This window comes from Artemia sp. Qi Xiang Cuo, chromosome 8 (genome assembly GCF_049724085.1).
Source record: "Artemia sp. Qi Xiang Cuo chromosome 8, ASM4972408v1, whole genome shotgun sequence".
Lineage (NCBI taxonomy): Eukaryota > Metazoa > Arthropoda > Branchiopoda > Anostraca > Artemiidae > Artemia > Artemia sp. Qi Xiang Cuo.
The window spans coordinates 22,722,211-22,745,423 of record NC_142801.1 but is presented as its reverse complement, the minus strand read 5'-3'; the positions used below and the strand labels follow the sequence as shown (position 1 = coordinate 22,745,423).

The 23,213-nt window shown below is 35.0% G+C and overlaps 1 protein-coding gene across 1 annotated transcript in view; it reads left to right on the top strand.

The window, feature by feature from the left end:
- The window catches only part of LOC148949249 (charged multivesicular body protein 7-like), a 109,111-nt gene that overhangs the window by 44,130 nt on the left and 41,768 nt on the right, over window positions 1-23,213 (top strand). Inside the window, exons 3-4 of the mRNA XM_089092892.1 lie at window positions 14,131-14,332; window positions 22,425-22,632. Of these exons, the coding sequence (XP_088949018.1) occupies window positions 14,131-14,332; window positions 22,425-22,632 (410 nt within the window). The remainder of the gene's footprint in view (window positions 1-14,130; window positions 14,333-22,424; window positions 22,633-23,213) is intronic.

Sequence of the window (23,213 nt, the reverse complement as noted above, 5' to 3'; positions counted from 1 at the left end):
CATAATTTCCAGAACTTTCAACCATGTTGAATAAAACGGCTATCTTAAAAATTTGATTGGACGTGTTTGAGGAAAAGCTGAGCGTGAGAGGGGGGTTAGTTTCCCTCCTATCACTTTCGACTAGTACAAAGGGTACTAACCCTTCGAATGTCCAATCGAATGAACCTTTATTGAAATTTCTATGACAACGCTTTCTGTAAAAACCTTATATGCCCCCAGTGCACAACTTAAAACTCTTGCCCTGAGGGCTGTGGGGGAGTGTCCTCCTCAAAAACATAATTTCCTTCTGGAAATCAATTACGCTGGAAAAAAAAGGTATCTAAAAATTTTGATTGGATGTGTTTGGGGAAAAGGTGGGCGTGAGAGGGGGGTTAGTTGCCCTCAAATAACTTTTGACTATTAAAAAGAGCACTAGACCTTTGAATTTCCAATCGAATGAGCCCTTTTTCGAGTTTCTACGACAAAGATTTCAATAAAAACTTATGTGCCCCCAGGGCATAACTTATAACCCTTGCCCTGAAGACTGTGGGGGTAGTGTCCTGCTCAAAGGTAGAAGTTCCTGAACTTTAAGTGCGTGGAACAAAATGGATATCTCAAAATTCTGATTGGATGAGTTTGGGGAAATGGTGGGCGTGGAAGGGGTGTTAGTTGCCATCCAATCACTTTCGACTATTAAAAAGAGCACTAGCCATTTCAATTTCCAATCGAATGAGCCCTTTTTGAAGTTTCTTCGACAACCAGTTCTATAGAAACCTTATGTGCCCCCAGGGCATAACTTACACCCCTTGCCCCGAGGGCTCTGGGGGGGGGGGTGTTATCCTCAAAGACCTAATTTCCAGAACTTTCAACTACGTTGAACAAAATAGCTTAACATTTTGATTGGATGTCTTAGGGGAAAAGGTGGGCGTGAGAGGGGGTTAGTTGCCCTCCAATTACTTTCGACTATTAAAAAGGGCACTAGCCCTTTGAATTTTCAATCGAATGAGCCTTTTTTGAAGTTTCTACGACAACGCCTTCTATAAAAACCTTATACGGCCCCAGGGAATAAACTTACAGCACTTGCCATGAGGGCTGTGGGGGAGTGTCCTCTTCAAAACATAATTTCTATCGGGAAGTCAATTATGCCTAAAAAAATGACTGTCTAATAATTTTGATGGGATTTATTTCGATAAATGGTGACTGTTGATGGGGTTTTATCCACCACCAAGTCCCTTTCGAATATTAAAAACGGCACAAGACACTCTAATTTCCAATTGAATAAGCCTTTTTCGAAGTTTCTAAGACAACTTCTTCGATATGAAGTGCCCTGCTCTAAAGGAAAAAATAAATAAAAAAAATAATACATTGTGCCAACATCGTTCTTATGTACCCCCAGGGCATAACTTAAAACCCTTGCCCTGGGGGTTGTGGGGGAGTGTCCTACTCAAAAATATATTTTCTATCTGGAAATCAACTACGCTGAAAAAAATGGCTATCTCAAAATTTTGATTGGATGTGTTTTGGGGAATGATGGGTGGGGGGGGGGGGCTAGTTGCCCTCCAATCACTTTTGACTATGAAAGAGGGCACTAGCCACTCCAATTTCCGATCGAATGAGCCCTTTTCGAAGTTTCTACGAAAACTTTCGATACGAAGTGCCCTGGTATGGAAAAACCAAAAACAAAAACCTGCCCCCCCCCCTTGCCACATATTTTTTTTATTATATATATAGTATATATAATCATGAGCGCTCATGATAAGTTAACCTAACTTAAACGTGGAGAAACCTAACCTCTAACCTAACCTAATCTAACCTATGGTTTTGGTATTTCTATGTTATAATGTGGAATTTTGTGGTTATGTTAGTTTAGTATTGTCATCAATATCTATTGTCCTCCTCCTCAGCTCCAGGCTTAAGATCTACGCTAAAACTCTTAACTAAAAATAAATTAGAACTTTAACTAAAACTCTAAGCTAAGCCTCTAAGCTAAAACTCTAAACTCTTAACTATAACTAAACTAAACTTCAACTCTAACTAAAACTCTAAGCTAGGACTCTAGGCTAAAACTCTAAACTCTTAACTAAAACCAAACCAAACTACAGCTATAGCAAACACTCTAAGCAATGGTTTCAATATATGGATAACAACACTTAAACATAATTAATCGTTGACTCTAACTACGACTATCAGCTAAGACTCTAAGGTAAAACTCTAAACCCTTAGTTATATATAAACTAAGAAAGACCTCTGGCTAAAACTCTAACCTAAGACTATAAGCGAAAACTCTTAACTCTTAACTATAATTAAACTAAACTAGAACTCTAACTATACCTCTAAGCTAAGACTCTAAGGTAAAACTCTAAACTCTTAACTAAAACTAAACTAAACTAGAACTCTATATAAAACTCTAAGCTATGACTCCAAGCTAATCCTCTAAACTCTTAACTATAACTAAACTTCAACTCTATCTAAAACTGTAAGCTAAGACTCTAAGGTAAAACTCTAAACTCTTAACTAAAACTAATCTAAACTAGAACTCTAACTAAAACTCTAAGCTAAGACTCCAAGATAAAACTCTAAACTCTTAACTAAAACTAAACTAAACTAGAACTCTAAGCTAAGACCCTAAGGTAAAACTCTAAACTAAAAATAAACTAAACTAGAACTCTAGCAAAAACTCTAAGCTATGACTCTAAGCTAAAACTCTAAACTCTTAACTATAACTAAACTAAACTTCAACTCTAACTAAAACTCTAAGCTGAGACTCAAAGCTAAGACTCTAAACTATTAACTATAACTAAACTATAATCAAAACCCACGTACGTTCTAAGCTAGTACTTTAGGCTAGAACTCAAAAATTTTAACTATAACTAAGCTAAACTTTAGTTCAAACTAAAACGTTAATCACAGACTCTAGGATAGAAATCCAAAGTCTTAAATGAAGCTAAAGTTATATACAACTCTAACTAAAACATTAGACTAAGACTCTAAGATCTTAACTAAAACCTAACTAAATTAGAACTCTAAATAAAATTCTACGCTAAGACTCTATGCTATAACTCTAAACTTAAATAAAACTCTAAGTTAAGACTCTAAGCTAAAACTCTAAACTCTTAAATATAACAAAGCTAAACTTCAACTATAACTAAAACTCTAAGCTAAGACTCTAGACTAAAACTCTAAACTAAAACTAAACTAAACTTCAACTATAACTAAATCTCTAAGCTAAGGCTCTAGGCTAAAACTCTAAACTGTTAACTAAAATTTAACCAAACTACAACTTTAACTAAAACTCTAAATTCTTAACTATTACTAAACTAAACTTCAACTCTAATTCAAGGTCTTATATTAGAATGTAGGCCAAAATCTTCCGATATTAACTATAAATAAACTAAACTATAGCTCTAACAAAAACTCTAAGCGAAGACTCTAAACGAATACTATAAACTCTGAAATATAACTAAAATAAACTTCAACCCTAACTAAAACTCCAAGCTAAGACTCTAAGCTAAAACTCTAAACTCTTAACTAAAACTAAACTAAACTAGAACTTCAGCAAAAACTCTAAGCTAAGACTCTAAGCTAAAAACTCTTAACTAAAACTAAACTAAACTAGAACTCTAACAAAAACTCTAAGCTAAAAATCTAAGCTAAAACTCTGAACTCTTAACCAAAACTAAAGTAAACTTCAACTTTAACTAAAACTCTAAGCTAAGACTCTCAGGTAAAACTCCAAACTCTTAACTATAACTAAACTAAACTAGAACTCTAACAAAAACTCTAAGCTAAGACTCTAAGCTAAAACTCTAAACTCTTAACTAAAACTAAAGTAAACTAGAATTTCAACTAAAACTCTAAGCTAAGACTCTAAGGTAAGACTCCAAACTATTAACTATAAATAAACTAAACTAGAACTGTAACAAAACTCTAAGCTATGACTATAAGATAAAAATCATAATTCTTAACAATTACTAAACTAAAATTCAACTCTAACTAAAACTCTAAGCTAAGACTCAAAGCGAAAACTCCAAACTCTTAACTATAGCTAAACTATACTTCAACTCCAACTAAACTCTAAACTAGGACTTTAGGCTAAAACTCTCAACTCTTAACTATAACTAAACTAAACTTCAACTCTAACTAAAACTCTAAGCAAAGACTCTAAGCTAAAACTCTAAAGCTCTAACTATAACTAAACTTCAACTCTAACTAAAACTCTAAGCTAAGACTCTAAGGTAAAACTCTAAACTCTTAACTAAAACTAAACTAAAGTAGAACTCTAACAAAAACTCTAAGCTAAAAACTCTATGCTCTTAACTATAACTAAACTAAACTTCAACTCTAACTAAAGCTCTAATATAAGACTCTAGTCTAAGACTCTAAACTCTTAACTAAAACTTAACTAAACTTCAAATTTACCTAAATCTCAAGCAAAGAATATAGGATAAAATTAAAAACTATGAACTATAACTAAACTAAACTTCAAACTCCTAATAAAATTCACTACTGAAACTCAAATCTAAAAACTCTGGTTTCTTGACTAAAACTAAGCTAAAACTTCAGAAAAAAAACCAAGTTAAGACTCTAAGCTAAACATCTAAACTCTTATCTATAACTAAACTAAACTTTAACTTTAACAAATACTCTTAACTATTACTAAACTAAACTTCAACTCTAACAAAAACTCTAAGCTAAGACTCTAAGCTAAAACTTTAAACTCTTAGCTAAAACTAAACTAAACTAGAACTTCAACAACAACTCTAAACTAAAACTATAAGATTAAAAAGCTAAACTACAACATAAAATTGAACTAAACTAGAGCTCTAAAAAAAAGTATAAGATAAGAAGCTAAGATAAAACTCTAGACTCTTAACTAAATCTAAAGTAAACTACAATTCAAAATATAAATCTAAGATATGACTATTAGTTAAAACTAAAAACTCTGAATTATAACTAAACTAAACTAGAACTCTAACTAAAACTCTAAGCTAAGATTCTAAGGTAAAACTCTAAACTCTTAACTAAAGCTAAACTAAAATAGAACTTCAACAAAAACTCTAAGCTAAGACTCTAAGCTAAGACTCGAGGCTAAAACTCTTAACCAAAAATTAACTCAACTATAACTTTAACTAAAACTCTAAGCAATGACTCTAAGCTAAAACTCTCAACTCTTAACTATAACTAAACTATACTTCAACTCTAACTTAAACTCTAAGCTAACAATCAAAGCTAAATCTCAAAACTCTTAAAAATAGAGAAACTAAACTTAAAATGTAACTAAGCTATAATATAATACTCAAAGCTAAAACTATCAACTCGTAACTAAAACTAAAGTAAACTTAAACTCTAACTAAAACTCTAAGCTAAGACTCAAAGGTAAAATTCTAAAATCTTAACTATAATTAAACTAGAACTCTAACAAAAACTATAACCTAAGACTCTAAGGTAAAACTCTTAGTTCTTAACTAAAACTTAACTAGAACTCTAACAAAAACTCTAAGCTAAGACTCTAGGCTAAAACTCTAAACTCTTAACTAAAACTAAACTAGAACTCTAACTAACACTCTAAGCTAAGACTCTAGGGTAAAACTCTAAACTATTAACTAAAACAAATCTAAAATACAACTCTAAAAGAAACTATAAGATATGACTATAAGATAAAACTAAAAAGTAAGACTAAGCTAAACTTCAACTCTAATTAAAACTCTAAGCTATGAGTCTAAGCTAAAGCTCCAAACTTTTAAGTATAACTAAACTATAATTGAACTCTAACTAAAACTCTAAGCTATGACTCTAAGCTAAAACTCTAAATTCTTAACTATAACTAAACTAAACTTCAACTGTAACTAAAGCTCTAAGCTAAGACTCTAGGCTCAAACTATGAACTCTTAACTAAAATTTAACAAAACTTCAACCTTAACTTAAACTCAAAGCTATGACTCTAAGCTAAAACTCTAAATTCTTAACTATAACTAAACTAAGCTTCAACTCTAACTAAAACTCTAAGCTAAGACTCTAACGCAAAACTGTAAACTCTTAACTAAAACTAAACTAAACTAGAACTCTAAGTTAAGACTCTAAGCTAATACTCTAAACTCTTAACTATTACTAAACTAAACTTCAACTCTAACTAAAACTCTAAGCTAAGACTCTAACGTAAAACTGTAAACTCTTAACTAAAACTAAACTAAACTAGAACTCTAACAATAACTCTAAGTTAAGACTCTAAGCTAAAACTCTAAGCTAAAACTCTAAACTCTTAACTAAAACTAAACTAAACTAGAACTTCAACAAAAACTCTAAGCTAAGACTCTAAGCTAAAAACTCTAAACTCTTAACTAAAACTGAACTAAGCTAGAACTCTAACAAAAACTCTAAGCTAAGACTCTAAGCTAAAACTCTAAACTCTTAACTAAAACTAAAGTAAACTTCAACTCTAACTAAAACTCTAAGCTAAGACTCTAAGGTAAAACTCTAAACTCTTAACTAAAACTAAACAAGAACTTCAATAAAAACTCTAAGCTAAGACTCTAGGCTAAAACTCGAAACTCTTAACTAAAACTTAACTAAAACCACAACTCTAACTAAAACTCTAAGCTATGACTCCAAGCTAAAACTCTAAATTCTTAACTATAACTACAGTAAACTTCAACTTTAACAAAAATTCTCATCTGATACTCTAAGCTAAAACTATAAACTTTTCACTATAAATAAAGTAAACAAGAGATATAACTAAAACTCAAAGATAACACTATAGTTTTAAACCCTTGACCATTCACTGATACCCAAACAACTTACAAATTTAACAAAAACTCTAAGCTAAGACTTTAGGCTACAATTCCAAACTCTCAACTAAAACCAGACTGAAATTCAACTCTAACTAAAACTCTAAGCTAAGATTCTAAGGTAAAACTTTAAACTCTTAACTGTAACTAAACTAAACTTCAACTCTAAATAAAACTAAGCTACGACTCTAGGCTAAAACTCTATGCCAATGTGTTAAAGAAAAAAACGGAAAAATGTTGGATAATTTCTAAGTAAAAAAAATTCAGTCCGAAAAAACTAAAAAAAAATTCAAAAATGGAGGGAGAAAGGGAGGGGCTCGGGGGTCCTTTGGGGGCGCAGGGGGCCTTTTGGGGCCCGGGGGGCCCTTTGGGGTTGGGATAGGGGACCTCATAAAAGTGTTCAAATGGAGCTTGTGTATTATAACGACCACAGTTTCACCCCAAATCATCTTCTAAAATGTCTCAAACTGTTTCGCCTGAATCATCTTCTAAAATGTCTCAAACTGTTTCGCCCAAATCATCTTCTAAAATGTCTCAAACGGTTTCACCCAAATAATCCCCTAAACGTAATTTCTGCGTGTTCCTTTGTTTCGAAATCCCTGCGTTGTCACATTTGAAATTCCTAGGAAACCCTTTCCCGCGTAAAATATATTCATCTCATATGTGTTTCTAGCTACACTATTAAGGTTTCGATAGAATATCAATTTATCTCTCTGACTTAAAGATCAGAGAAGCCATATTTAAAAATAGAATATCAATTTATCTCTGTCACTAAAGATCAGAGAAGCCATATTTAAAAATAGAATTTCTATCTCTATAGAGTCCCGTATAATTCCTAGGAAACAAGTGATGTCATTTCTAATTCCGATGGGTTCGATAGAATATTAAAGAATTTATTACTAAGTTTAAAGACCAGAGAAGCCATATTTAAAAATATAATTTCTATCTCTTTAGAGTCCCGCATAATTCCTAGGAAACAAGTGATGTCATTTCTAATTCCCCTTTCGTGGAATAATAATTCACCGTCAGATTATGTAATACAATTTCTCAGAAATCTACTTCCCCTTCGATTATGTAAATCAATTTCTCAGAAATTCTATCCTCTTCGTGGATCAATAATCCTTGAATAAATTATGTACTGTCACGATCTATTGGGGCTTCCCTACTTATATAGTACCGGGGATCCTGGTGGCTTTGCCGCCGGGCCCCGGCGGCATTACATTTTTTTATTGGACCTTTAACTTTTGCCTTGGCTTGTCTTTTGCCATTATGAAAGACATATCGCAAAACCTTTGTTTCTTTTAATTGTTCAGATGGTGGGACAAACATTTCTTTTTTTTTCCAACGATTTATCCAGTCTATATTTTTGATTTTCAAAGGAATGGTAGGTATTGATGACCTTATCCATGTCAAAATCAAAAACTTAATCCATATTTTTTCGGGAAAATTTACATCCTGAGATCTGCTGGCCTAAAAAAACGAGCTAGATAGGTCAAGTTTGAGAAAATTCGTTAAGAGCCTTAATTTTGGAAAAAATAATTATGTGAGTGATGTCATTTTTAAATGCATCAGTATTGCAATGACGTTATCATACTGTCACACATGTGGAAAAAATGAGGATTCTCCTGCATTGAAAAATTAATATTAAATTGCTGGAAGGCAAAAAACTGGTAATTAAAAAAATATTTGTATGTATATTAACCAAAGGATTACAACAACTAAAAAGCCTTAAAAAAAGAAAACCAAAAGTTTGAAGCTTGGTAGAAATCGTTAATAGAAATGAGACTTGATTCAATAATCAAATATCTTTAAAAAAAACATCAGTATGATAAGACATTAAATTGCGTAAAAAGCAAAAAAAGTGGTAATTGTAATAATATGTGTATAAATTTTAACAAGGGATAATAACAATTCAAAAATCTTATAAAGAAAACCAAATGTTTGAAGCTTATTAGAAATCGTTGTTAGAAAAATATTATTACCAAATTAGTTTTGTTATAAGTATAAGCAATGTCTTTTTAAGACATGAAAAAAAGTTAAAAAAATTTTTAAGTTCAGTTAAGAATCGCTAAAGTTTTTTATTGTTTTAAAAAATAAATTTGAGATACAGAGTCAAACTTTAGCGTAAAGAGCGAGGCGTTGAGAAGGGGACAGCCCCTTTCATATACGGAATAATTTCTGTTCGTTTTATGTTCTAATATTACTCCTTACCTTCATTTAAAAAAACTTTTTTTTTAAATGTAATTTATGAAAGTTTTTGAATTAATAAAGCTTTGATTTTGTGTCATCGTAAATGAATAATTAAAAAAAAATTTGCCTATTAATTTTACTTTTTTTTTGGCTAAAAGGCTTTCTTGAAATTTTGTTCTGACATAACTTACGAATTAATTTACGTAATGAACTTATATATTCGTATGTTTCTATTACGTATATAAGGGATTTCGCCTCCTAGTCAATTCCTCGCCTTTACGCTAAAATTCGAATTTTGTTCGAATCACAAACCCCTGAATCACAAAGGCCGGTTAATTAGAATAGATAGCTCTTTTGAAAGTACTAAAAACAAACTTTAGCGTCAAGAGCGAGGTATTGACTTTGGGGGTGAACCCCCTCATATACGTAATAATTTCTGTTCGTTTTAATGTTGCTCCTTAATTTCAGTGGAAAAAAAACTTGTTTTTTATATTTAATTTCTGATCTTTTTTTAAATAATGCTGGGATATTCGGCGCCCCCTTCATAGATATGCCCCTTCCCTCAAGAAAACATCCTCCATGAAAAGACCCTCCCCGTAAACCCCTCCTCTGACCCCCCACCAGAAAAAATCCCTCCTCAAAACGTCAGTATACTTCCCATTAAACAATACTATATGTAAACAATGGGCAAAGTTCATAAATTGCAGCCCTTCCTCCGGGAACTGTGGGCGATTGAGTCATCCTCAAAGACATATTTATTTGATTTTCGACTATGCTGAGCAAAATGGCTATCTCAAAATTTTGATTGGGTGACTTCGGGAAAAAAATTAGCATGGGAGGGGGTAAGTTGCCCTCCAATTTTTTGGTCACTTAAAAACGGCATTAGAACTTTTAATTTCCGTTCGAATGAGCCCTCTCATGATATTCTAGAAAAACTGGATCAATATGATCATCCCTGAAAAAAAAACAAAAAAAAAAACAAAAAAAAAAACGCATCCGTGATCTTTCTTCTGGAAAAAAATACTGGCACGTAACTTTTGATAAGTAAGACTAAGACTGATGAAACTTATATTTTTGAAATCAGCATAAAAATCCGATTCTTTTGATGTATCTATTGGTATCAAAATTTCGTTTTTTAGAGTTTCGGTTACTATTAAGCCGGGTCACTCCTTACTTACAGTTCGTTACCACGAACTGTTTGACTACAAAATATTAACGGTACCTGAGCAATAATTTTGATGTTCTAATCCAAACTAGAAAAATACCTGAAAATTTAAAAATTAGTTTGTTTTTCTGTTAGATAAAATCAACTCGCTACGTGATTAAGCTTACATGTTTGAACGTGACCCGTTATATAATGTCAATAGGAAGGCCCAAAAAACGATAATTTGCACTTGTTACAAATGATGATTCTCTATTTTGGCAAGGGACTACAACAATTAAAAAACCTTAAAAAAGAAAACCAAAATTTTGAAGCTTAGTACATATCATAAGCAGTGCAATCGCGCTGCCTAAGTAAAGAACAATGTTGGCACAATGTATTTTTTTCCGTACCAGGGCACTTCGTGTCGAAGGAGTTGTCGTAGAAACTTCGAAAAGGGCTCATTCGATTGGAAATGGGAGTGGCTAGTACCCTTTTTAATAATAATCGAAAGTGATTGGAGGGCAACTAGCCCCCCCCCCCACGCCCATCATTCCCCCAAACACACCCAATCACAATTTTGAGATAACCATTTTGTTCAGCGTAGTTGATTTCCAGATAGAAAATATGTTTTGTGGAGGATACTCCCCCACAACCCTCAGGGCAAGGGTTTTAAGTTATGCCCTGGGGGCATATAAGAACGATGTCGGCACAATGTATTATTTATTATTTTTTTCCTTTAGAGCAGGGCACTTCGTATCGAAAAAGTTGTCGTAGAAACTTCGAAAAGGGCTTACTCAATTGGAAATTGGAGTGGCTTGTGCCAATTTTAATAGTCGAAAGTGATTGGAAGGCAACTAACACCCCTTCCACGCCCACCATATCCCGAAACACATCCAATCAAAATTTTGAGATAGGCATTTTGTTCAGCGTAGTTGATTTCCAGATAGAAATTATTTTTTTGAGGAGGACACTCCCCCACAACCCTCAGGGCAAGGGTTGTATGCTATGCCCTGGGGGCATATAAGGTTTTTTATAGAAGGCATTGTCGTAAAAACTTCAAAAAAGGCTCATTCGATTGAAAATTCAAAGGGCTAGTGCCCTTTTTAATAGTCGAAAGTGATTGGAGGGCAACTAACCCCCCTCTCACGCCCACCACTTCCCCAAACACATCTAATCAAAATTTTGAGATAGCCATTTTATTCAACGTAGTTTTCAGTTCCAGAAATTAGGTCTTTGAGGATGACAACCCCCCCACATCCCTCAGGGCAAGGGTTGTAAGTTATGCCCTGGGGGGCATTTAAGGTTATTATAGATAGAGTTGTCGTAAAACTTCAAAAGGGGCTCATTCAATTGGAAATTCAGAGGAATAGTGCCCTTTTGAATAGCCGAAAGTGATTGGAGGGTAACTAACCCCCCTCTCACGCCCACCATTCCTCCAAACAGATCCAATCAAAATTTCAGATATCCATTTTGTTCAACGTAGTAGAAAGTTCTAGAAATTAGGTCTTTGAGAATGACACCCCACCCAGCCCTCAGGGCAAGGGTTGTAAGTTATGTCCTGGGGGTATCTAAGATTTTTATTGAAAGTTTTGTTGTAGACACTTCAAAAGGGCTCATTTGATTGGAAATTGAAAGGGCTGGTGCCATTTTTAATAGTTGAAAGTGATTGGAGAGCAACTGCCGCCCCTCTCACGCCCATCATATCCCCAAACACATCCAATCAAAATTTTGAGATAACCATTTTGTTTAATGTAGTTGAAGGTTCTGGAAATATGGTCTTAGAGGATGACAACCACCCTTAAAGCCCTTAGAATAAGTGTGGTGATTTATGCCCTGGGGCATATAAGGTTCCTATCGAAAGCGTTGTCGTTTCAAAAAAGGCTCATTTGAAACAATATTGAAAGGCTTAATGACTTTTTTAATAGTACAAAGTGAATTGAAGGCTTGACATTTCTATAGTAAAGATCGATGTGGGTATTATGTATTATTTTTTGTTGTTGTTGTTGTTTAGACCAGGGCACTGTAAAGATCGATGTGGGTATAATGTATTATTTTTTGTTGTTATTATTGTTTAGACAAGGGCACTTCGTATCGAAGGAGTTGTCGTGGGAACTTCGAAAAGGGCTCATTCGATTGAAATAGAAAGGGCTGATACCCTTTTTGATAGTCGAAAGAGATTGGAGGGCAACTAATTCCTCTCCCACGCCCACCCTCCCCTTTGCCCATTATGTTTAAAAACATAAATAAAAAAATTCAAAATGCACTGTGTTAATGCAAATTCCCAGTAAGGCATCTCAGCAGTATCCCAAGAACGACTGAGGGTATTATGTTCAAACTTTCGGGGCTATTTCTGCTCTTAAAATTTAACCAAATCAAAATAGCGTAAGTGTATCCAAGCTATCAAAGAAAGCTAACAGATTTTTTTTCAAATGGTATCAAGTTTTCCATTTCAGGTCCACTAGAGGAGGTATGAAACTAAATTAAACACTACTATTTGTGTCCAGATTTTTAAAAGAGTGCATGTTTTTAAAAATTGCTGAAAATTTTTCTACAGCATACAAATAGCAGGCCAAACTATATAATCTAAAAAAAAACTAAAAGATTTAAAGTGTTATTTTCTTTTTCCCTGAAAAGACTCTGTCAATATAAAATGAACAGAAACAATTAAAAATAACTTTTTCCAGAAAATAAGTTCTTCAAAGAAAAGTAAAGAACTCCATTAAACAAAAAATGAGCAAAAATGTAATCAAATAATCTACCAAGCGTGAAACTATCACAAATCAACATCGATAAATAAATGAAACCCAAAACGAATAGAAATTACAATAAATAACCGAGTCAAACTCAAAACGAGCAGAAATTAACAAAAGTATGGCTCAAAACCCCCATGCCTCCTAAGGCCAGAACAAAATTTGCATTTTACTGAAAAAATTACAAATGAATGTGCATTGTCAGTTTAATGTACATTTACTTATATTTAGTAATCAAAATGTTAATATTATTTGATTTATTAAAGTTATAAAAGTAAAAACATTTATATTTTTTTCAGTGCAAATTTTGTTCTGGCCTTGGGAAGGCATAGGGGTTTTGAACCCAACTTACGTTAATTTCTGCTTGTTTTGAGTTTGAGTCGGTTATTTATTGTAATTTCTGTTCGTTTTGGGTTTCATTTATTTATTGATGCTGATTTGTGGTAGTTTCACGCTTGGTAGATTATTTGATTACATTTTTGCTAATTTTTTGTTTAATGGAGTTCTTTACTTTTTTTGAAGAACTTACTTTGTGGATAAAGTTTTTTTTTAATTAATTGTTGGTAAAAATCGGATTAGCCTCAATAATCAAATATCTTTGAAAAGACACAGTATGAAAAGACATTAAATTGCGTAAAGAGCAAAAAACCAGTAATTGCAAAAATAATTGTATATATATTTTAACAAGGGATTACAACAACTGAAAAACCTTAAAAAAGAATACCAAAAGGTTGAAACTTAGTAGATATCATTGTTAGAAATCGGAATTGCTTTAAAAATCAAATATCTTTGAAAAGACACAGTATGAAAAAACAGCAAATTGTCTCAAATTATATGCGGACTTGTTTTAATAATCAAATATCTTTGAAAAGACAGCATTATTAAAAGACAGCAAATTGTCTGCGGTTAGAAGACAAGCGACAATGAGAATTCATGTATAGAAACCTGAAACCTGGCGTTCCGAGTGCCGGGGCCCACTTGCCTTACGTTTGGTATTCCGAACAACGGTCTGATGGGTAATTTTGTCCTCACTACTGCTCAACCCAGGAAAATTTTCAGCATGATGTAGATTCAGAGTCTCTTCTGATAAAAAAAAAGACTTTATTCACTTTACCATTAAATCTTAGTAGGGTTACTGATATTAAAATAACTCGGAAGATAATGTAGGGATATAATCCCCGTGATCTAAACATGCATTGGTAATTGTCGTCAAATATCCAAGTCATTAACCATTTTGTGAAGAATTTAAGCTACTAATAATTACCTAACTTGTTCATTACAGGGAAGGAATATTAAGAAACTACAGCGAGTTCACTGAAGAATTGATTGTTTCCGAAGAGGTTTCAGTAACAATTACCAGCCGTCTTCTCTCTACGATGTTGATAAGCCCTGTAAAAATGGGTATTGCAACAGCTAAATGGGCTCTTGGGTATTCTCAAATTTTACCGGACGCTACAAGGTTCATTGCAGTTGGAACTGTTCTGGTATGTTTATCAACATATTTATAATGGGTTTGATCCTCTGCCCCGAAATGTGAAATGGTACATCAAATACGCAGGTTTAGGTTTTGTAATAGCGGAAAGGAGTTTCTTCATTTTTGAATGTCCCCCTGCCCATTGAATTGGGTTGAACTACCTTAACCCTCTGGTTGTGGTAATAACTTCAACAATGATGGGTAATAACTCTTGATGGGTAGCTTTAAACTTAATTATTTGAAAAAAACTACGTTTTCTAAAGAGTTAAAGAGGCTGAGTTACAAGGTCGAACCTTAAAACGTACAGGGATTAGGAGGCAAAGTTGGGGGGCTGCCGCCCCCAAACCCCCGCTTTCGCAGCCTTTAAATAAAAAAAAAGGTTTTTTAACTGAAAGTAAGGAGCGACATTAAATCTTAAAACGAACAGAAATTATTCCGTATATGAAAGGGGCTGTGCCCTCCTCAACGCCTCGGTCTTTACGCTAAAGTTTTTATTGTTTAAAAAAAAGAGTTGTGAGAAAGTCAAACTTTAGCGTAAAGAGCGAGGCGTTGAGGAGGGCACAGCCCCTTTCATATACAGAATAATTTCTGTTCGTTTTAAGATTTAATGTCGCTCCTTCCTTTCAGTTTAAAAAACTTTTTTTTTATTTAAAGGCTGCGAAAGCGGGGGTTTGGGGCGGCAGCCCCCAACTTTGCCTCCTAATCCCTGCACGTTTTAAGGTTCGACCTTGTAACTCAGCCTCTTTAACTCTTTAGAAAACGTAGGTTTTTTTCAAATCATTTCTGCACGTTATTGTACAGTTTATTACTTATTATTGCTTGACTAAATGTTAGCTGATCGTGTAAGGAGTTAAAGTAGGGGGGCTGCCGCCCCCCACACCCCCCGCTCTTGAAGATTCTTGTGTTAAGACTTTTAATTCCTGATTACTCAAATCACGTCGTACAGGGTGCCTCCCAATGCCTGTACGTTTTAAGGTTCGAACTTGTGACTCAGCCTCTTTGACAGCCCCCCAACTGTGCCTCCTAATCCCTTTACGTTTTAAGGGTTGACCTTGTAACTCAGCTTTTTTAACTCTTTAGAAAACGTAATTTTTTTCAAATAATTTAAAAAAGAAACTGTTTTTCTTTTTTAAACTTTAAATTCAGTTTATAAAAAATATCCTCTGACGGTGAATTGAACCCGGGTTTTCCGACTGACAATCTGGAGTATCAACCGATGGACTCAACAGACACACTTGTAATTGTATTTTATTAAATGGACGCTATTTTTGACACAAGCAAATTCCCAAAAAACTTGATATTTGTTTTTTGGAAAATAGGGAAGGAGTAATCAGATTGAGCTGAAATTTCGAAAATAAGCTCCCAGGCCCCAGTGAAGCTTATCCTCTAAATTTCAGCCCGATCAGACAACGTTAAAGGGGGGTTGTGGTGGGAAAAATTAACATGGGCTATTATAGGAAAACGAGGTTTTTCGTAAATGTAAATTCGGGGGATAATTTTTTCGGTATGAAAATATCAAAAGGCCCTAACAGGTCGAATTCTGCTTCGAATGAGTCCTCATTCACCCGGATCAGTTGCCAACTGTGGCCTGTAGGCTTGGATAAGAAAAAAAAGAAATGAATTTTAAGTGGCTATATTTGGTTTTTTGAAAACAGGGAAGGAGTGATCGGATTGAACTGAAATTTCGAGGAAAAGCTCCCGGGCCCTAGGAAAGCTTAACCTCTAAATTTCAGCCCAATCGGACAACGTTAAAGGGGGGATGTGGTGGGAGGGTCGAAACTTCCGGCCCAGTTTACCCCATGAAGATAAAGTCGGAGGAGGATGAAATTTTGCAAGCTTCTTAGTTTGAGCTTGGGCTACAAAATGCGATTACCGCCGTCTCTCTGCGACCTCTAGGACCTGAAATCGCTTAACATTGTGGTGGGTCGCCTCTTTATAGAGGCACAAGTGTGCCTCATTGATAAATGTCACGCGTTTAAAATTGACATAAAAACATATTCTATCGACAAGGGCGTATCCGGGGTCATGTTTAATAGAAAAACTTTTAAAAACGTATGTTTATACGCACTTTTGTTAGACAAAAATTTCAGTAGGGGGAATTCCAACCTGGTAACGTCCCCCCCCCCGCTTCCTTGGACATACGTCCTTATCTATCGATATCGGCTATCTGGTTTTTTTTTCAAGATCTTGTTTTTTGATTTTACTATTACCAATTTTTTTACATTTGCTATTGACAAGGAGTGGTCTTTAATTACCTTTCAAAATCATGAACGGCTTTTCTGAAAAAAAAAAAAAAAAAAAAAAACTAAAGGCCACCAGTTATAGTCTATAGGATGATCTTCAAGTCAACTCTTATAAAAAACTTCCGTGCTATCTCCAGCTAAGAAGTTTTTATTATAGACGCCAACAACCGGACATCGTTACTGCTCACAAAATTATTTTGCTGCAAATACCTCCGGATCTTCTTCGGATATCCTCCCCTGTCTCTGCCAGATGCCGCTCAAATGAATTTTTTCTGATGTTTTACCGCTCTTGTCGACGCCGTGACTTCTTTAATGGAGTTACAAAGCCTTCGAACTCCCTCGAAGAAGAGACTATCTTTCAGGGGCAGATCCAGGATTTTTTTCTAGGGGGTGTGGGGGGGGGAAATAGGTTGATCCGATGAACTTGCGTTACGAGCAAGTTTAATTAACGCAAACTTGTGCTAATTAAGTAAATTACACTACTTTAGACTACGTTACTAGGGGGGGGGGTTCGCCCCCTCGCCGACCCCCCCCCTGGATCCGCCACTGCTATCTTTGCTGAATATCCATATATCTTCAAGGCCAGGGTGGACACTGAATTGAGCAATGTCGAGTTGAAGTACAATTGAGGCAAAAATCTTCTCATTAGAAGTATCACCGTTTGTCATTATGACGTCTACAAGATTCAAACTCTTAGATTGCTCCAAGTTGCAATTTAAGGCATTTCTTGCAACAAAAAGATTTATAAAAAAAATTAGCTGGATACTTGTGGTCAACACCTTTTTAATTGAGGTGATTGCTTTTGGTAATCCCGTTTAGTGTTGCATAACGAAAACGAATAATGTTCACCTATAGTAACGTTTTTTTCGACCCCTGAAAATTGAATAGCGTCATAGTTACATCGTAAATAGAAAATGGGAAGAAAAAAAGAAATTTTACATATGATGTGGCTGAAAATTCCATTGGATTTCATTGAAAGCATTGCCAATTTAGGATTACGACAGAGAAAAAAAAGAACAAAAATGTCGCTAGACAAATTATAGCTGAGGAAATTGAATAAAAAGCTATTATGTTTTTTAATATACATCGTATTCTCGGACCTCCTAGGGGCCATTAGCAAATTCTCCCAGGGGACTAGCCATTACCGAGAGCTATCGATAATCTGTGGTATGACCATGAAATTTGACTGAAAAGATAATGAAATTTCAAGTCCCTTTTGTTGGCAAGCTTGTCAAAAAACGGGTAACACTACAGAGAACTTCCAAAGTGACCAAATGATGATTCCTTTGGGTCGATTTTAATCTTTTTCCACAAAGAGGCTAATCCACATCCAAACCTTTATCTTCATTCCAATCTTTTCCAGTCGATAAATCTAAACTTTTCGTCATTTGGTTAGGCTAAGAATGTACATCTGAACTCCGAATTGACTCTGCTTACAATAATTTTATCAAAACTGTTCGTGGGAACCTGACAGTTCTTTGCAATCAAATAGGAGAATATTACTGACGAATTGAAATTCTGGAACACATACTATTTTTCCCAACTTTTGTACAGTCAAAAACATATCTCAAGAATCGTTTACTAAATTAGCAGAATGGATAAGAAAATCTCAAGCGACGAAGAAGCAGAATGGAGCAGAAACATCAGGAAATATGGCACCCGAGGCGGAAATATGGCACCCTGGTCCTGGTGCAAGTTTAAATTCAAATGATGTAAAAAACATTCATGCTGGAATTCTGAAGTTAACACCTTCCAGCCGCTAAGCATTCTAGCTAATCCTCCAGATGAGAATTACATGGTATCAAGTAAAGAGATCGAAATATGGGGACTCCAAAATCATCATTCAGACGCTGAAAACTTTCAATGATGATTTTAACCCCACTGCTATCATTGTGCCATCACGCAGTGTTCCAAAGCCTAAATCAGTGTAAGCGTCCGGGTCCAAATGAAAAAAAAGAAAGGGAGATGCAAAAAAGTGCTTCAAGCCCTATGCTATTGGATGTAAATTATTATCGAAAGTTTAATATCACAGACGGTGAGCAGTCTAATCCGATTTTGTCCCATCAACGAACTGGTGATTCAATAAATAAATCACAAGGTGATCGAAAGTTTAATATCACAGACGGTGAGCAGTCTAAGCCGATTTTGTCCCATCAACAAACTGGGGATCCAATAAATAAATCACAAGGTGATCGAAAGTTTGATATCACAGACGGTGAGCAGTCTAGTCCAATTTTGTCCCATCAACAAACTGGTGATCCAACAAATAAATCACAAGGTGATCGAAAGTTAATATCACAGACGGTGAACAGTCTAATCCGATTTTGTCCCATCAACGAATTGGTGATCCAACAAATAAAAAATTCGAAAAATAGGGATCTCTAGATCAGTTTCCAGGTGTTGAAAACCCTTTCGCGGATCATTTTAATTCTACACCTATCACACCCTATAGTGTCTCAAAGCCTAGATTTGTCCGAATAACTGTGTTTCCATTTCAAAAATCTTCCAACCCAAGAGCAGTTCACGAGAGTTCCACATTCCGAAAAGCTTGCTTAGTGACTACTACTTCTTCGAGTGAATCTACTAATTATAAAAATGATAGGAAAGGTAAGACACATGGAATGAAAAGAAACCGTATGTTATATAGCTGTTATGGTGATAAATGGGTTGAAGCTGCTTTGTCTACCAGAACTGTTGGATGATCTGCAGAGCTACTTGAAGAAGATGAAGTAATTGGTCCACAACTCCGAATTCGACTGTGCAAGTAGACACTAGAAAAATCGTGGAAAAATTCTAATTATCATTTGTCAGTCTGATTAAAATTGTTGAATAAATTGTTGTAAACGCAAAGCAGTTTGATACGTCTTTATTTTAGGTTCCTCGTATTTTAGTACTTATCATAATTTTATCTGTTTAAAGGATCAGTTTCTAGTGCTTGCACTAATTTTAGCTGCTGCGAATCTGGGAACTTGAAAACAAAAGATAGCGCAACTTGTGTTGGTGATAGCTGGCAAAAAAGATGCAACCAAAACTATTTTCGGTAGAAAACGGCTGATGGCTCTAACGCTGAGAACCATCTAACGGTTTTCTACAGAAAATAAGCTATGCTCTTGTGTTCCCTACAGTTAAGAGCCATAATGCTTCAATGCATTCTCATTATTCATTGTCTTTCTCGGAGCCACTTCAGAGGGAAGGGGTGGTCGTAAAAACTTTGGAGGGGCTCATTAGATTGTAAATTTAAAGTTCTAGTGCCTTTCTTAATAGTCGGAAGTGATTGGAGGGTAATCATCCCTCCTCCCAGGCTCATTTTTCTCCAGAGTACAGTAAAGGACGAACCCAAGGAAATAAGGCAGCAGAGTCACTGCACAGAACTATATTAAATAATTAACATGTGGTGCTCTTATTTTGTTTGTTTTGTTTTTTACTACTATTACTAACAACTCACCGCAGCACCAAGCCACCTGAGGCCAACACAGCCACGCACGCTCCTCCTCCACCCCAATCAATTCAAAGCCTCCCTTTTTACACCCTCCCACGAAGGTCCAAATTCCCTTAAATCTTTCTTTATGACTTCCTCCCACCCCAGGCGAGGATGACCTGCTTTCCGTTTCGCCCTAGACGGTTGCCCAAAAAGCACAATCTTCGGCAATCTGTCATCCTTCATCCTCACAACGTGCCCTAGCCACCTCAACCTTTCTTTCATTATAGCCCTAGAGAGCGGTATTGAACCACATTTTTCGTACAGCCTATTGTTTGAAATACGGTCAGTCAGCCGGGTACCCAGAACGTAAGCAATTTCTCTGGAAAACATCTAGCAAATCTTCATCCGCTTTTCTGAGCGCCCATGCTTAAGAGCCCTGTTTGACTACTGTCATCACCGTAGCTTCTAATATTCTAATTTTGGTTTGCAGACTTATCTTCCCAATCTTCAAAATTTTTTTAACTGTGAAAAAACACCCTGAGCCTTGGCTATTCTACTTTTAACATCTTCACTGCTCCCACCATCTTTACTAATAATACTACCATTGTAAGCGAAGCTGCCCACCTGATCAATGTTTTCATTAGCCAACGTCACCTTTTCATCTTCACTTGTTCCTAGCCTTAGTGACTTAGTCTTCTTAACATTTATTTTCAAACCTATCCTAGCACCCTTAACTCGCAAAACCTCTAAAAATTCATTCATTTTGCCCACACTTCCATCTAGGAAGCTTAAATCGTCGGCATAATCTAAGTCCAGGTAACTTTTTCCTCCCCATTTGTTTCCGTGGTCTCCCATTGCCTTTCCTGTGCTCCGTAAGACAAAATCCATCAAAATAATCCATATAAAGGAGGATAGACCAAAACCTTGCTTAACTCCTGATTTAATGCAAAACCAGCTGCTAACCTCATTTCCTACCTTAACCGCAGCAGTGTTATTCACAAACATAGCACTAATCACTTTAATGTATTTGTCTGGTATACCATACAAGGATAAAACCTTTACTAAAGCTCTTCTATCAACAGAATCGAACGCTTGCTCATAATATATAAAACTGAGGACCAAAGGTGTTAGACAACTCAGGCACTTCTCAGTTATTAACCTAAGAGCAAAAATTTGGTCAACACATCCTCTACCCTTTCTGAAATCGCACTGTTCTTCTCTTAAAGCTTTGTCTACGGCATCTCTCAGTCTAAAAAGTATCATATTACTAAGTAATTTACTACCTGTAGAGACCAGACTAATGCCTCAATAATTACCACTCTCACTTTTATCACCTTTCTTATAAAGTGGGTTAATTAAGGTTTTCCTAAAATCTGTAGGTACTTCCCCTTTTTCAAAAATCATATTCATAATCTTCAGTAACTTATTTCTAATCTCAGAGCCACCATATTTAAGAAACTCATTTAACATCCTATCAGCACCATCTTATTATTTTATAATCTTATAGTACTGTCGCTAATTCTTCCTCACAAAACACATCTTCCTTCACATCCAAGGTATCACAAACTTTTTCATTTTACTCTATATCTTTTCTTGCAACCCTATCTCGGATTAGCAAATTCTCAAAATGTTCTGCCCATCTCTCTTTAATTTTTTCCTTATCGCCAATTGTGGCCCCATTCCTATCTTTAACTGGGCCAAGTCCGGATTGACTAGATTGATGGTTCGTTTACACATTGCGGAAATTCATGCGGATTTAGCAATCCGTGTACAAATTCTGTCCGTTCTGTTGCTAGAAAAAATCTCTAGCTTCTCGCATTGTTTTGGTCAAATCATGACAAGATCTTGCCAAAATTTTTAAGTAAACAAAATGATGAATATGGATTATCAAAAAAAACACGATGTTATAACTTTGATTCAAAGCTACACCCAGCTTCTATGATTCTGCGCACCCAGGGTATAACAAAACTAAGAAAAACGGTATCATTTGGCTCTCTATTGTTCAACAGCTTTCAGAAGAGGGGAAGAACAGAGGACATGCTGTTGCAATAAATTGAAATATTTGCGTTAAAACGCAGCGTTATTTTAGCCATAGTTCGAACAGATACGGACGGATTTCCGCATGGATTTCCGCAATGTGTAAACGAACCATTTTTCCGGATTGAATGAGAGGCGTATAAATACAAACGACCGAAACAACAGCTTGATTACTAATACAACAAAGCTTCGAAGAGTTTGTTTCCCTTTAATTTTTTACGAAACTTTTCAATTCATCTGCGATGAATTCAAAAATCTTTGCAAAATCTACTAAGTAATATGATTAGCGACAATAGAACTTATCCTCCCCCTAAGCATAAAGCACGACATGCCGAAGCATGGAAAGCTAGATTTCCTTAAGCAGTAAAAAACCCTTATCTTGCTTATTTGTTTCATTTTAGGCCAAAAGCAACAAAATAGAGCAAATTTTGAAAGAACGGCCAGGATTAGTAGTCTACACAGCAACGTCGTTTCGGAAAGATTATAACGGAATAATCAAAGATGAAGAAGAAGCCTCTTTGATTCTAAGCTATTTGAAGAAAAACTCCATCGTTCATATAACAAGAGACGGGGAGACTTATGTTGTAAAGGTTGGAGCACAGGAAAAGGGTAATTTTTTTATTTTTAAATTACTTAATTTAAATTAATTTGATTGAATTAATTAATTAAATTAATTAAATTAAGTTAATTGATTATTAATCGGTCAAAAACTATAAGCCTTACTACCTTTTTACATTACCTACAAATAAACTTCTTGATTTTTGCTTGAGGCTAATTTCTATTCTTTTCCACAATTTGAATTTTCAGATTTGAGATTTCCATTTCGTCTTTAAAAAATAGAATAAGAAAAACGACAACTCCAAAACAGTTTCTAGCCAACATATGCTTAGTAACTGTGTCAAAAAGTTAAGATGCTTATTTTTCGCCATAGGAACATTGGCACTGAGTTTGAACGCTATTAAATAAAAAAAAACTTTTTTCAACTGAAAGTAAGGAGCAACATTAAAATTAAAAACGAACAGAACTTATTACGTATATGAGGCAGTATAACCCCTCGTCAGTACCTCGCTCTTTACGCTAAAGTTAGTATTTTGTTCCAATTCTTTAATAATGACCTCTGAATTACGAAGGCCGTTTAATTAGAATAAATAGTTCTTTTGAAAGTACTAAAAAAAACTTTAGCGTAAAGA